This window comes from Leopardus geoffroyi, chromosome C1, assembly GCF_018350155.1.
Source record: "Leopardus geoffroyi isolate Oge1 chromosome C1, O.geoffroyi_Oge1_pat1.0, whole genome shotgun sequence".
Classification (NCBI taxonomy): domain Eukaryota; kingdom Metazoa; phylum Chordata; class Mammalia; order Carnivora; family Felidae; genus Leopardus; species Leopardus geoffroyi.
Window position 1 is genome coordinate 194005082 of NC_059328.1, and position 15946 is coordinate 194021027.

General features: G+C 38.2%; 1 protein-coding gene across 9 annotated transcripts in view; it reads left to right on the forward strand.

The window, feature by feature from the left end:
* PIKFYVE (phosphoinositide kinase, FYVE-type zinc finger containing) overlaps window positions 1-15946 on the forward strand; it is an 86599-nt gene that overhangs the window by 22484 nt on the left and 48169 nt on the right. For 7 of the 9 annotated variants that reach the window (XM_045481003.1, XM_045480998.1, XM_045481001.1 and 4 more), the window contains 6 exons: window positions 1730-1819; window positions 4311-4449; window positions 5740-5897; window positions 7102-7213; window positions 8145-8292; window positions 8834-9001. In XM_045481003.1, the coding sequence (XP_045336959.1) occupies window positions 1730-1819; window positions 4311-4449; window positions 5740-5897; window positions 7102-7213; window positions 8145-8292; window positions 8834-9001 (815 nt within the window). Of the gene's footprint in view, window positions 1-1729; window positions 1820-4310; window positions 4450-5739; window positions 5898-7101; window positions 7214-8144; window positions 8293-8833; window positions 9013-15946 lie in introns of those variants that run through there. The other 2 variants (XM_045481006.1, XM_045480999.1) reach the window with 2 other exon arrangements.

Genomic DNA, 15946 nt, shown 5'->3' on the forward strand with positions numbered 1-15946 from the left:
TGAGCTCAGATCAGAAGTCAGGTGCTTAACCAACTGAACCACCCAGACGCGCCCTGAGATTAATTTCTAATGTAGCTTTCTTAGAGAAAGAGAATGCTCTTAAGGTTTGTTTTTATAATATGTGTAAATGGAATTATATTGCCTTCCTAAGGAACATTTCATGTTTTTCCATAGGTCTAAATATGCTACATCGCCTGCTAGTGAAGGATGTTATTAACTCTTAGAAGTTACCTGTAATTGTTTGAATTAGAATCATAAATTCATCAGTTTCTGATTGTTTTTTGTTAGCTAAGTTATATTCTTATGCGTAACACTAAATCTGGCCATGTCAAATAGCTTAGAGTTTTAATTAACTTCTTTCTTACAAGTTATTTTATCGATCACCCCTTAAAGGTATGAGGAATTAATACATAACTAATGAAGTTAAACAGAAGTCAAGAATTACTATATTATAGCTACATTCTATGTGTATGAATCTTAGGGACATAATGTGGAGCACAAAAGAAAGGCCCATATATAACAGTGATTATTTATGAGGTTCAAGAATATACAAAACCACACTGTCTAGGTGTACAAACGTGGCAAACTTAAAGAAAAGGAACAAAATGCTGTATACAAAATTTACAACCATAGTTTCATTCAGAGCCCAGAGGGGAACGGGATTGGGTAGGGGAATATAAGCACCTCGGAGTCAGTGCTAATGGTGCATTATTATTTGTGGCATCATGATTCTTTATACATTACATGTATTTTATAAATTTTAAAGATTCATTCTACATTTAATAGAACAATAAAAAAATGTAGGAATTCTCAGTTCTTGCTTGCGTTAGCTAGTAATGCCTTTTAGTTGTACCTGGCCCTATTGTGTGAGCCCAGAATTGGCAAGTGTCATCTAATAAACCAGATTTTGAAAGCTTCTTGAGAGATGTAGGATTAATGTCAAAGGTAGAATAATTTTAGTTCTGTGCTGATTGATGTTCATTCTCTTTTTGGTTTTCCCATCTCTGAGATAGGCACTGCTTTCTCCTTTTGACAGATGTAGAAGCTGAGGTTCAGAGAGATTGAGTGATGGACCCAAGTTCATACAGCTAGTCAGATGGAGAGCCTGCACTTGGACCTAGGTTTGTCCGATTCTGCAGTGCTATTCCAGCGGGTTATGGGGACTGAGAATAAAATACTTGAATTCAGGATTTCCCCCCAAGGTCACTTCAGTTTTGTGTATATGATTGATGAAGGAGTGCTGGGAGTACCCATCCAAGCAATGTAGTATTTTAAGGGCATACTATATACTTAAACTTCCAGTCTTTTGGCATTTGATGCACTTAATGTAAAAAAACATAGTTTCTACCTTAATTAAAATAAAATAAAACTGATGCATAATTTCAACATTGCAGGGGAAAACAATCGGCTTTTATTAAAAAAAATTTTTTTTTAATGTTTATTTTTGAGAGAAAGGGACACAGAGCGCAAGTAGGGGAGGGGCAGAGAGAGAGGAAGACAGAATCCAAAGCATGCTCCAGGCTCTGAGCTGTCAGCACAAAGCCTGATGAGGGGCTCCAACACACGAACCACGAGATCATGACCTGAGCGGGGCCGAAGTTGGGCGCCCAACCTACTGAGCTACCCAGGCGCCCCACAATCAGCCTTTAAATGTTAAAGCACTTCATTGAAATTGGATTTGCTTGTTACTGTCCCAAAGCATCTCCATATTTTTCTACTTTCTTTATAGTTTGATTCATCCAGACTCCTCAAATACTCCTCTTTCAACAAGGCTTGTATCTGTTCAAGAAGATGCTGGGAAATCTCCTGCTCGAAATAGGTAAGCTGCCAAATGAAAGCTTTATATTCTGTGTTTGAATTTTTCTTTTTTTCATAGTAATGAGAAGAACAAACAGATGAAAATGGGTGAGATTGATTGTTATACTTTCTTAGCTCTAAAAGCTGAATTAAACTGTTGTTTTCCCTTTGCTAGTTAGCTCTGGCTTGCATTCTCTTCAGTGTCTCTTTTCTAGTATTTTCCACTGGCTTCAGATCTTGGAACCCACAGCCTCCTCTGTCTTCTAGCTTAGCAGATGGCCTTATTTTCTATTTCATAGGGAAGAGAGGAGGTAACAGATGGGCACTTCCTTAACTCTTACCACCACTTACCAACTTGATTACATTTAGAGCTCATTTTTTTTTTTCTTTTCTACCTCTTGACCAAGCTAAATCTCCATTTGTATTCTGGATCCCATCCCTGCTCATTTTTTATTAATTATCCTATTGATGTTTGTACATTAATAGTCATTTTTCTGACTTCTTACCGTTAGCATTTAAACAAACTTAGGTCACCTGTTAAAAACAAACAAAAATTTCTCCTTTATGGTTCATCTCTAGGACCTATATTCTCAATTATTTCCTTTCTTCTTAGCCAAAGTCCTTGAAATAGTTGCCTGTAGTCATTCTATACCTGCAAACTTCCTCCTCAGTTTTCGCCTTACTAGATCTTACTAATGTTCACACCTCTTCACTGAAAATGCTTTCTTTTTTACAAGCTTAAGTGTTGACTAAGTAGTTATAAACTTGGAGAACTAGACATCTGAATGACTATGGTTTAACATACTTTCAATTTGTTCTTTCAACAAGTATCATTAAGTACCCATAAACTAGATAGTGGAATACAGCAGAGAGTCAAACACAAAAATTGAAAGCACAAATAAGCAATAAAACATAGGGGTAGAGGTTGAGATGTTAAATAGTGAGGTCAGGGAAGACCTCACTGAGAAGGTGACATTTGAGCAAAAACCCAAGGATGTGAGGGAATGAACCATGTGGAATGTTCACCATGTAGAAGAATGTACCGCAAAAACAGGAAACGACAAATTCCTAGAAGGAGCACACCTGGCAAAGGGTAACAAGAGGTCCTGTGTACCTGGACTACAGTGTTCTTACAGTTAAGTGTACGGACTTTGTCATTTACTCTGGGTGAAATGGGAAGCTACTGGAGAGTCTGTTTTAAAAAACTTAAAAAAGAATTTTTTTTTTTTTTAATGTTTATTTTTGAGAGAGGGAGAGAGAGAGAGAGAGAGCATGAGCGGGGAAAGGGCAATGAGAGAAGGAATTAGAGGATCTGAAGCGGGCTCTATGCTGACAGCAGAGAGCCCAATGCAGGGCTCAAACCCATGAATCCTGAGATCATGAACTGAGCAGAAGTTGGAGCTTAACCAACTGAGCCACCCAGGCGCTCCACCCCTTAAGTTATTTTAAAAGGATCTTTATCTTTGACCTGGGGAGAGCAGTTTTTCAGTTAGCACCTGGTTTTGAATGGCAGCCTTGTTATTAGCTGAGTTCTCTTCAATTACTTAATCTCTGATTCTTGATTTCTTTATATGTAGAATGGATTTACTAGTACCTACTCCATAGTGTGCCTGTGCAGATTAAATGAGTCATATAGTATCTAACTTACTGTAGATGCTCCTGCCTTTTTACCCTTTACATAGAAGCTAAAATTGGGGTTCAGATTTTCTAATTAGATGCTAACTAAATTTCTAGCTATAATTTTTTAATAAATAGAAGCTTGCTTGATGCTGTCGATATTCCACTTACAAATCATTTATCTGGTAACTTTGCCAAAAGACAAAATTAAGGATATTATGTCAATATAAGAGAGGAAACAAATTTTCACTCATTTTTTAATTGATCAAATTCAAAATATAATTGAAGATAACGTAGGTCTAATAAGAAGAAAGGAATTATTTTGGGGGGGTAACATTTGCTTAGTGGGGTTCAAAGTTAGTATTTTATCAGAACATTATAGATGTTCATCTAAAGTCACTCTTAGTTTATCAGTTATAACAAAAACTGTTTAGTCTGTAGGCCATAGTTTGCTGTCGCTGATCTGCAAGATTATTTTTGCATTTAGTCTGTGATTCTTTATATTTGTCAGCTAAAAAAACAAAAACAAACAAAAAAACCGCACACGAATTTTCAGCATTTTAACAAGAATTTGTATATGTTTTCTTTGAAATATTACTGATATATGAACTACATTTGCCATTACTCTCCTGTAATCTTTTCCATAGTGCCTTTCCTTTACACTTATTCTGAAGTAGTTTTAAACTAACATAGAAGTTGGAAATACAGTATAGAGAATTTTTAGATAACTCTTCTGTTAGCTTCTCCCAATGATAATATCATAAATAGCCATCATAACTGCATTTAAAAGTACCCTTAATGTTGGCAAGTAAGCATTTATTTAAAAATGAATTTTCGCTGTAATTGATCGATGAAGAATTTACAATTGTGTTTTCACTTTTTGTTTTTATTTCCAGATCAGCCAGCATTACTAACCTGTCACTAGATCGATCTGGCTCTCCCATGGTGTCTTCATATGAGACATCTGTCAGTCCCCAGGCTAACCGGACATACGTTAGGACAGAGACCACTGAGGATGAACGCAAAATTCTTCTGGTACTGGTCCAGTATCTTTGACCCATTGCTAGTTTGAGCATGAAGATTGTTTATTTTATTGATTTTTCTTTTTAAGAAACCTACAAAAAGCCACTTAGCATATAAGTTAATAGAGGAAATAAAGTTTTTATTATAATCACCTAAGAAAGTGGTTAAGCATTGCATGCTCATATATTTTTTTAATATTTGCTTGACCCCTTTCATCTGGTAAGATCAGAATTCAGGTATCTATATAATAAGAGTTCCACTTTTAGTTAGGTCCCAGATTGCTTTTAAACTTTGAAAGATGTTTTGCATACACATGAAATGCTTTGCGTACATTTACTATTGTATGTTTCTATGAGATAATAATCAGTTGTTTATTGAATTTATCTGTGTGTCAGATAACCGTGTTTAATCCTGGGAGTGACTTAAAGAAATGAGAATGGCTTCTGTTCTCAAGCTTACAATTCAGAAGGTAGAATTGAGGCTGATGGACAGGTCCTAAATAGTAAAACAAGTAATACTTTAATAATAAGAAATACAAAGATCCTTAGTAGTGAGGGAGTCAGGAAAGGCTTTCAACTGAAGGGCTTGACCCGGACCTTGAAGGATGGAATGGATTTAGGTAAGGCAATGAGGAAACTAAATCTTGTTTAAAGGTGTGACAGAGTATAGAGGTGAAAAGGAACATGACATTTTCCATGGACCAAAGTAGGGTTTACAAGTTAGGTGAGGTTGGGGGAGAGATTAAGTTAGAGTCTGTGGGCAGTGAGAATGGAAGTTACTTGGGGTCACCTGGTAGAACATGGTGAATTCAGCCTTTACAAGTTTAGATTTGAATCTGTAGGTGCTGGGAGTGTTTTTGAGCAGGGAGTAATGCACTGAAGGCCTTTCTTCAGGAAAATTCGCCAGACAGCTAGGTATAGGTGAGAATGGTGAGAAGCTGGTGGAGTGAAGGGCACAAGAAACAGATTAGTGTGACTGATGATTGTGTCCTCTCCCTTGCCCTGTCTCCAGCGAGGAGTATGCAGTGTTGTACTTAGATAACTAGGAGACTGATCATACACGCCATTGACTGAAAAAATTGATTAGAAATGGTGGTTTTTAAGAGAAAATGTTATGTTTGAAATTAGATGAGCTGAGTTCAAGCTGTTCCCCATGCACGTCATTTCTATTAAATCAAGGGAGTTAGCTCTGACAAATTTAAGTTGAATTTCCTTTTATGAGTCTAAAAATTACAGGAGAGAATTTGAAAAGGTATGTCATATCCTTCTCAGGAGTAATTATTTGCTTATAATGTGATTTTAGGACAGTGTTCAGTTAAAGGACCTGTGGAAGAAAATCTGCCATCACAGTAGTGGAATGGAGTTTCAGGATCACCGTTACTGGCTGAGAACGCATCCCAACTGCATTGTGGGAAAAGAATTAGTCAACTGGTTGATCCGAAATGGGCACATTGCTACAAGGTAATGTAATCTAAGAAAGACTTTTTGACATTTATTTATTTATTTATTTATTTATTTATTTATTTATTTATTTATAATGAGGCTATAACGTTGAGATATAAGTAAGAGGAGCAAATGTTATGTTTTGTGAAAAGGGTGCTATTTGTTTTTGCATTTGGTGCTTAGGGTGCTAATTAGTCACCCCTTCTCCCTCCTGGCTTTTAGATAGTAGCAGATAGATGCAAGGAGCCAAATGGGTCGCAATTTACCTTATTTACTAAAAGCAGAAGTTTGTAGTAATTCTCACAACACAAAGCTCTCTGATTAAGCAGGATTGGGGAATGTAGCTAGATATTAAAAGCACAGTGGATTCTCCTGCTACTGTTCCCTAATCTGGACATTACAACCTATCTTGGGAATTGAGTCCATAAGTCATGCCTGGAGTGTCCTAGCTCGCCTCATGATTCATTTGTGAAGAAGAGACAGGTCCTGTTACCTTTCAAGATATTACATCCCTAAGCTGTTCTACTTGATTAGATTAGCTGCTGCTCCTTTCCTGGGAAGAAACAAGTATGTAGGAAGAGAGAGTAAAAGGGTTAGCAGTGAAGCCCTGGGTTCCAGTTGTGCCTGTATTTCTCTTAGTTTTGTGCCTTTACTCAGTTTATTTAATCTCTCTGAGACTTAGAGCTCTCAATTCCAATGTGAGGAAAATATATGGTCCTGTGAAGAAGCCCTGATGATATTATTTCATAATATGGGCTAAAGAGCTTTATAAATTGCGAAATGCCTTATAAATAAAATGTGTTGTGTCTATTTCATGTATTTATGTGTATATATTTCATACCTATGTCTGTAATACGTGGTATTGTCATCTCATCAAGACTGTAAGCTCCTTGAGGGCAGGAACCATGTTATCCTTTTTTTTTTTATTCTAGTAAGTACAGAGGTATGCTCGCACTGAGCACTTGAGCACTTCATACGTGTTTGTTGTAAATAAAATTAGTTTTTGGTAGGCCTGCCTTATCAGCAGGTTCTCCTTTATTCTGGTATCTGGAAAAATCTTTTAATATAGCTCCAGGTCTTGCTTCTTTTACCCCTCACCTCTCCATGGACCGTCTGAGATTTCAACTGATTAGAGTGGAAAGAAAATTCATCTTGTGTCTCATCTTGTACCTGTGAAATTATCCTAACTTTTAAAAGTTTTAATTTTTTGGTCTTAATTCAGGGCACAAGCTATAGCAATCGGACAAGCCATGGTCGATGGACGTTGGCTGGACTGTGTCAGTCATCACGACCAGCTTTTCAGGGATGAGTATGCGCTGTACAGGCCATTGCAGGTAGTTTTCCGTGTCCGCCAGTGAGCACGTAGCTCGCTTGGGAAGTCTTTCTTGATCAGTGGGAATAAAAAGTAGTTGAATTACTCACAGATACATTTTCCTAACATGTTTTCTCTGTTGTTTGAAAGTTAAACACAGGTTTACTTGGTAGCAGTGGTATGAAAAACCAATTGGAATGAGACACTTTTCAATTGGTATGGCTTTTCTTAAGCTTGACCCTGTATTATCGTTGCCTGTTATTTACCTTTAATGGTTTTCAGTTTTACTGTGCCTGTGGTTTCAGGACTAAGAGAGAGTATATGTAATTAAACGATTGAAAAAATTTAGTATCACCCATGCAGTAGATTTTGACGCATTAGCAGTATTGTATAGCGATGGTAAAATGATGGGTGTGTATATGTCTTTTAATTAGGGAAGTGGAAATTATTTAAAATAGAACTTTTTAAGCAGATAAGCTTTCACTTTTGGTTTATGTTAATTTGTTGTGTATAATGTTTAGTCGTACCTTTGTGAGCTAAAAGTGGAAACTCAAAGGTCAGAAAAGACAAAGTTATGGTATTATTTGTTAAAATTTAACAGTTGCTTTCCAGAATATGTCCTAGCATTGACATAGGATTAGAATAAATTCTAAGCCATGTTCACTCTCAGGACTAAAAAGGATGAAATGAAACACTATAAAATCTGTATGTTATGTTCTGCTCATAATGTGCTGCCTAAATCTACTGATTAATGAGAATTATAATTTTAAGAGTGGAATTGTCGGCATAATGTTGGTTTGCAACTTAGTTTGTATTAATTAGCTTATTTTTACGTAAATCTCTTTAGTGGTTAGCTTTGTAGAAGTATTGGGCTAGTGTTTATTTGTAGTGTGACAGCCTCACAGCGTTGCCGTTGAAAGTGAATGACTTGGCTTTTGTCTTGATCTTTCCAGAGTACAGAATTTTCCGAGACCCCTTCTCCAGACAGTGACTCCGTGAACTCTGTGGAAGGACACTCTGAGCCATCGTGGTTTAAAGACATAAAGTTTGATGACAGTGACACGGAACAGATAGCTGAAGAAGGTGACGATAATTTGACTAGTGAGTTTAAACTTTCTAACATTTTAATTTTTATGACTCATTACTATGTATGTCTGATAAAATGAATGTTTTGTTTGTTTAGTTGAAAGAATCCTACTTTAAGTATTTTGGCTCCAACTAAACGTAAACATCTGATAGCAATCCTTGTTCTAGATACAGTATTTTCTTAAGAAACCAACTTGTTAGGCTACTGGCGTTTTCAGATTTTGCCATAGTCTCTAGTTTGCAGCAGCTTAAAAATAACTCTGAGCTAATAATATCGCAGCAGACAACTTTCTCACCTCTTCACTATGATATCAGACTTTCTCTCTGCAGAACCTCCAATATATTTCTCCATTTAAAAAATTCATTTTATATTTAATATGTTCAAATTTTATTAAGGCTACACAGAAGTACGTGAAAATACTGTATCCATTTTGGTATTGCACATTGGGCTTGTATATTAAAAAAACATTTTTCTCCTTTCCTCCAATACCCTGATGAAACCCGTTTTTACTCCCCTCCTCTCCCTATATTTCTTTCCCCTCCCCAACACTAAAAGATTCTGCCAGTCCTAGCAAGCGCACATCAGTCAGCAGTTTCCAGTCCACAGTGGACAGTGACTCAGCCGCGTCCATCAGCCTGAACGTGGAGCTGGACAACGTGAACTTCCATATCAAGAAGCCCTCCAAGTACCCACATGTGCCCCCTCACCCTGCTGACCAAAAAGGTAGGAGGTAGTCACCGTCTGGAATCCAAGCACAGGCTGGAGAGCTGGGCCGTAGGATCTCACGCCAGCCTGTCCTTCTGGCTTCGTCGGTCCCACACGGCGGAGGGGACATGGTGTGGGTTTTGTTCCACCCTTTCTCATTTTCCCCACACCCCCTCCCCACACTTTTTTTGCTCGGTTCCTTTTATTTCTCGTTTTCTCCCTCAGTACCACCACACCCAATTTAAATAAAGCTTGTAGTCTTTCAAAGGAACTACATCAGACTGCTCTTCCCTGTAGCATAATGTGCAACTTCCAAGGTGGCATTTCTTGGCATTTATAACATGGACGTTCTGCTCTATTCATTTCTCTTTCTTTTTTTAACGTTTTAAAGCCTATTTGCTTGTGCTGTTAACCAGTAATGTAGTATTTCACTAAACCCTTTCAGGTGCTTGAACTATATTCGGGGGCGGGGGGGATATTCACACATTCCAAAACATCTTTCTACTAGAATTTAAAATGCTTATTATGGAAAGAACAGACCGAGGATGCAAATTTATTTCCTGATATCGTTGTATTTTTTCCATGGTTTCTAACTGTGAAGAAGCTTCTCACAGATATTTGTTTGCAGGGAAGGATTGTGTTGATCATTCTCGCACGTGTACTTCCAGGCCACGTACTAGTTATTATTTCCCTTTGTTAATAAATATCATTCTTGTGTCCACTTCAGAAAAAATGCTTGTTATGTTTATGCCATATTTGTGAAAAAGTTTTCTTCTCTGAGTGATACAAAATGAATGCATTATTTTTAGCTGTCTTATTTGAAGCTGTATTCTACTGACTCACAAACAATAATGGCCATATTCAAAAGACACTTGGTATAAAAGGAAAAATAAGGTAAAGCATTGCTAAAATCCATTATGGCAGTACCTAAGAAATGAAATGCTTTTTTAAAATGGATGTTGAGGTTTACTCTTTTAGATATAATTAAAAGCCAAATTTGAGGTGCCTGGGTGGCTCAGTCGGTTAAGCATCTGACTTCAGCTCAGGTCATGATCTCATGGTTTTTGGGTTCGAGCCCTGCATCGGGCTCTGTGCTGACAGCTCAGGGCCTGGAGCCTACTTCAGATTCTGTGTCTCCCTCTCTCGCTGCCCTTCCCCCGCTCGTGCTCTGCCTCTCTCTCTCTCTCTCTCAAAAATAAATAAACATTAAAAGAATTTTTTTAAAGCCAAATTAAATTTTAGCCCTAAAGAGGCATTATGTAAAAGTAAATAAATTATGTAAAAGTAAAAAATACGTAAGTAAATAAATAATTGTGAGGTTTCATTATGTTGTAGTAACTAAAAATCATTATTATAAAGATGAAACAATTTGTTCTATGATTTCACCTGAGGTTTGGATTTTAACATTTAGCTCTCTGAAGTTGAATTGTTTCCTCAGATTGGAAATGCTTGTGTAATTCCTTGCTACTTCTTATTTTGAGTGTAAAAATATGGTCAGAAAAGAGAAATTTTTGAACCTAAACATCTATGCTAAAATAATTGGAAACAAACCCCCATTTCTACAACAAATTTCTCATGGTTGTCAATATTTTTTTTTCAAGTTTATTTATTTAGTTAGAGAGAGAGAGAGAGAGCATAAGCAGCTCCGTGCGGTCAGTGCAGAGCCTGACATGGGCTTGAACTCACTAACTGTGAGATCATGACCTAAGCCGATATTAAGAGTTGAGCGCTTAACTGACTGAGCCACCTACGTGCCCCTCATCGTTGTCAATATTAACCATTATCCTCAAGGAGTGGTAAAATAGTGTTTAAGAGTTACAGTAATAGGGGGGAAAAAGGGTAGCAAACCATAAGAGATTCTTAATGATAGAGAACAAACTGAGGGTTGGTGGGGGGAGGTGGGTGGAGGATGGGCTACATGGTGATGGACATTAAGGAGGACACTTGTTGTGATGAGCGTTCTGTGTTGTATGTGAGTGACAGATCACTAAATTCTACTGAAGCTCATATACGCTATATGTTAACTAACTAGAATTTAAATAAAAACTTGAAACAACAACAAAAAAGTTACATTAATAAAAATGTTTGTCTTATTCAAAAATAGAAGTTTAGAGAGGATGCGGTAAAAGAGGAGACCTGACTGGCATTGAACATGAGTAAGATACAGGTCTTTATGGGAATCATCAAAAATTATAAAAACGGTGGAGAGCATTTGGGCGAGTGTGAAAGGACAGTCCACTAGACACGGACATTTGGGTGACATGAATGGTAGTCTGGTCCCCTGGAGCACACTGGGTGATGCTTTTGTATTGGAAATGACAGGCGTGGGTCAGAGGTGGCATCTGTTGTGACAGAGGATAGCTCTTCTCTGGACGAGTGTGTTGGCAATGCAGTCTTGTTTTGCTGAAAGTAGAATGTGAAATACATGTTTGACTTGATGTTGATTTCACACCTTGGAAAGTTAAGGAAATTATGAAAACCATGAAGAAAGTGACCGGTCATTATAGATTTCATTATAGCAAAAGGTGGACTGCTGGGCAGTTAGACAATTTGCTTTAGATGCCTGACCTTGTAATGTTGGGAGAGGAATGAAATAAGAAACTTCGATAATGAAATTTGTACAGCATTTTTACAACCTCAAATTGTATCCCTAAGGAATTTTAAAGGGGAAGCATCTGCAGTTGAAAAAAATCACCATGAATCTTTTGCAACCTCTCTGCTCTCAACCCTTTAAAAAGATGGTCTGCAAAAGTTGTGAGAGATAACCTTTATATGAGGATGAATCTGAAAGTGGGGGCTAGCACTTAAAAAAAAAAGGGGGATAGTAGAAGTCTAAATTGCGCTGATGGATGGACTAAATGCCAAGGACATCTCAGAAAAGATTTGGTTTTTAATGTTTATTTTTTATTTTTTGGGGGGGAGGGGCGGGGGGGAGGGGTGGGGGGACGGGGCAGAGGATCCAAAGTGGGCTCCACGCTGACAGCAGAGAGCTGGATGTGGGGCTCACAAACCGTGAGATCATGACCTAAGCTGAAGTTGGATGCTCAACTGACTGAGCCACCCAGGTGCCCCTCAGAAAAGATTTTTAAAATTGTGGTGTTGGGGCGCCTGGGTGGCGCAGTCGGTTAAGCGTCTGACTTCAGCCAGGTCACGATCTCACGGTCCGCGAGTTCGAGCCCCACATCAGGCTCTGGGCTGATGGCTCAGAGCCTGGAGCCTGTTTCCGAGATTCTGTGTCTCCCTCTCTCTCTGCCCCTCCCCCGTTCATGCTCTGTCTCTCTCTGTCCCAAAAATGAATAAACGTTGAAAAAAAAAAAAGACCAAGGCTGCTTGGTATTCTTAAAATTGTGGTGTAAAGAAAGAAAAAATAATGCCAGTGATACGAGGAAGTTTATATAATATTAATTTAAGCTTCCCCCCTCGCCTCCATTGAGATAATCTTATCAGGAAAGAATTTACATGGTTAAAAGGAAAGTGAAGTCCAGATAATGAGAAGATAGGGAATGCCAGGTTTTTAAAAAAAATTTTTAAAGTTTATTTATTTTGAGAGAGCGAGAGAGAGCAAGCACAAACAAGGGAGAGGCAGAGAGGGAGGTAGTTGCGGAGTCCAACATGGGACTCCGTCCCACAGACTGCAAGATCATGGCCTGAGCTGAAAATAAAGAGTTGGATGATTAACGGACTGAACCACCTAGGTGCCCCAAGAATGCCTGGTTATTTTAGTCTTTTGTCAGGTTCGGTCAAAATATATACTAGATTATTTAAAGAATTTAGAGCTGTGATCATGGGGGCCAGAGTTCGTTATCTTAGAATTGTGGAGAAAAGGAGAGGGTGGAGAAAAGGATGACTGTAGTGACAGAGGCAATAAACTTTTGAAAAAGTAGGTTCTTGATTTGACATTAGAAGTTGGCAAAATTGGGGGCGCCTGGGTGGCTCAGTCGGTTGAGCGTCCGACTTCGGCTTAGGTCATGATCTCGCGGTCTGTGAGTTCAAGCCCCGTGTCGGGCTCTGTGCTGACAGCTCAGAGCCTGGAGCCTGTTTCAGATTCTGTGTGTCCCTCTCTCTCTGACCCTCCCCCGTTCATGCTCTGTCTCTCTCTGTCTCAAAAATAAATAAACGTTAAAAAATTTTTTTTTTAAAAAGTTGGCAAAATTGTAGAAAAATTTAATGAAAAGAATCTACTGTTGTATTTAGAAAGGGGAGTGGTGGTGAGTGGGCACCAGTGTTGGTTTACTATAATAAGTCTTTTCAAAACAACCCTATTTCCTTCTTTTATGGTAGTAGGAGATTGGTAGGTCAGGAGACTGTGGTGGATCCTGTTGTCTTTGATGTTAATAAGACATTTAATGGTCTCAATAACTGTGGACAAAGAGGACAGTTTTGCACTTATATACTAAGGAGGTAGTTATAGACAATAGTCATGTTTACCTGTTAATAGCACAGACTCGAGTCTATGAGTCTCTGTACAAAAAACACACATAAAGAGATTAGTGTGTTTGGCAAATGTAGGAACTTAAGGATGTCACTCTTAATATAACACATGGATTTGTACTTTAATGGTTGTGCCAGATATTGAAAGAGTAACCTGATACCAACAGAAAAGGGATGCTCATAGGTTATGCTGTAGGGCTGTCTGTCTGTATTCAGTTCTTGCTCAACAAGCTTGTTTTTTTTTGGTCAGCACTTTTAATGTTTTCCAGATTCACAAATTTTTAAAATATGGAAAGAATAACTAGCACATTGGATAGCAGAATTGAAATCTAAATATCTTTATTTTCTTAAGCAATCGACTGAGGCTAAGAAGATGAAATTTAACACCTTTAAACAAAAAATAATGTAATTAGGCTTAAAACATCTACTATTAATACTCTGGAGAAAGTTGTCCTTTTTTTAAAAAAAATTTTTTTAATGTTTATTATTTTTGAGAGACCAGAGAGAGCGTGAGCAGGGGAGGGGCAGAGAGAGAGGGAGACACAGAATCCGAAGCAGGCTCCAGGCTCTGAGCTGTCAGCACAGAGCCCAACGCAGGGCTCAAACTCATGAACCGTGAGATCATAACCTGAGCTGAAGTCAGATACTCAACCGACTGAGCCACCCAGGCACTCCGAAAGTTGTTCTTAATAGTTCGTGTGATGTTGTCTGAGAGAAGTTATATTTATTTTGTATATGGCTGAAGGAGAAGCTAGGTTCAGGAGTTAGGAGTAGTGAGCTCTTGCTGCCGGGCGCTGGGGGTGCCCAGGTGGTGTTGAATGTCCACCTTTCAGAGTTATTGAGGATCGATGCCTACATTGGATGAAAGGTTAGGTACCTTGGTGACTTCTAAGTTTCCTTTTAATTCTGAATCTGAAAAGAGAAATCTAGATTTGACATTTTAAACGAATGGTAAGGAATGTAAGGAATCCTTCAGCCTATTCAGTAAGAACAGAATAGAAGAGATTCAGCATCAGAAAGAAGGTAATTATTAAGGTCATTTAAAACTTAGAGAGTCTAAAATTTAAGGACTTTCTAGGTGTTTATGGACTTAATAAATGTTTCTGGCTTTCACAGTTCTCTCCTGTTAGTTTTTAGCATACTAACAAGAATTATCCTTTGTCTGCTTTTCTTGTGAAGTTGAAATACAGTATTGTGTTTCTTCTGCATTGTGGTTAAGATTAACACTGATTACCAGAAAGTAAATATCGTCAGAGTGAACTGGTAGTAAAGTGAAAGAATAAAACACTCCTCTGCCTCCCGTTTTCATTTCTCTAAAAATACAAATGGGAATGGGTGATTTTTAAGCTTTCCATTGAAGTTAAAGGTAATATTTATTAACTCTTTTCTTAGGAATCATCCTCTATCTTCTGAGGCTAAGGAAGTTTGGATTTCTAAAATTGATTGACATATCTGCACTTAAAAAACAATCTGTTTTTTTGTCTTATGTAAGCAAACCCCTCATTTTCATAAGCTCATAAAACTGAAACAGTGGGATCTTGTTTGATTAATTATTCACTGGTGGTAAAATTTGGAGAGTAGTACAATTAAAATACATTTTATTTTGTGTTGAAGCAGGATTCTGAACGAGTCTTGACAAGTTTGTGAGTAGAACCTAGAGAAGTGAAAATCATAGCTTCCATAAGCCTCTAGATCTAACTTCCCATTTACAGAACATAGCAAGTTAAACCGCCCCATGAGGAAGCATTCCGATCAGATCCGGAATATGGGACATTCTACAGGACTTTTGGCCTGGGTTCTTTCAAAATTTAATATCATGACTAAGTAAAAAGGGAGGGAGTTTGCTCTGTTCTAAAAGAGAATGAAGGGAATGCAATGTGTGAATCTTAGTGGATCCAGGTTTGAGGCAAAAAATTTATTAAAGCATTTTAGGAACAGGTAAATTCAAATGTGCACTAACTTGACAATATTAAGACATTGTCAATTTTTTTGAGTGTATAAATGGTATTGTGGCTATGAGAAGAATGCCCTTATGTTAAACATTTTTTTTAGTGTTTATTTTTTCAAATTATATCTTTTTTTTTTTTTTTCAATGTTTATTTATTTTTGGGACAGAGAGAGACAGAGCATGAACAGGGGAGGGGCAGAGAGAGAGGGAGACACAGAATCGGAAACAGGCTCCAGGCTCTGAGCCATCAGCCCAGAGCCTGACGTGGGGCTCGAACTCCCGGACCGCGAGATCGTGACCTGGCTGAAGTCGGACGCTTAACCGACTGCGCCACCCAGGCGCCCCTTTAGTGTTTATTTTTGAGAGAGAGAGAGGGAGAGCGAGCAGGGGAGGGACAGAGAGAGAGAGGGGGACAGAATCTGAAGCAGGCTTTGCGCTGTCAGTGCAAAGCCCGATGTGAACCCCTGAATTGTGAGATCATGAGCTGAGCTAAAGTCGGATGCTCAACCAACTGAGGCACCCAGGTGCCCCCAAGAATGCTCTTATTTTTAAGAGATGCACACTGGAGTATTAGTGGTCAAGTG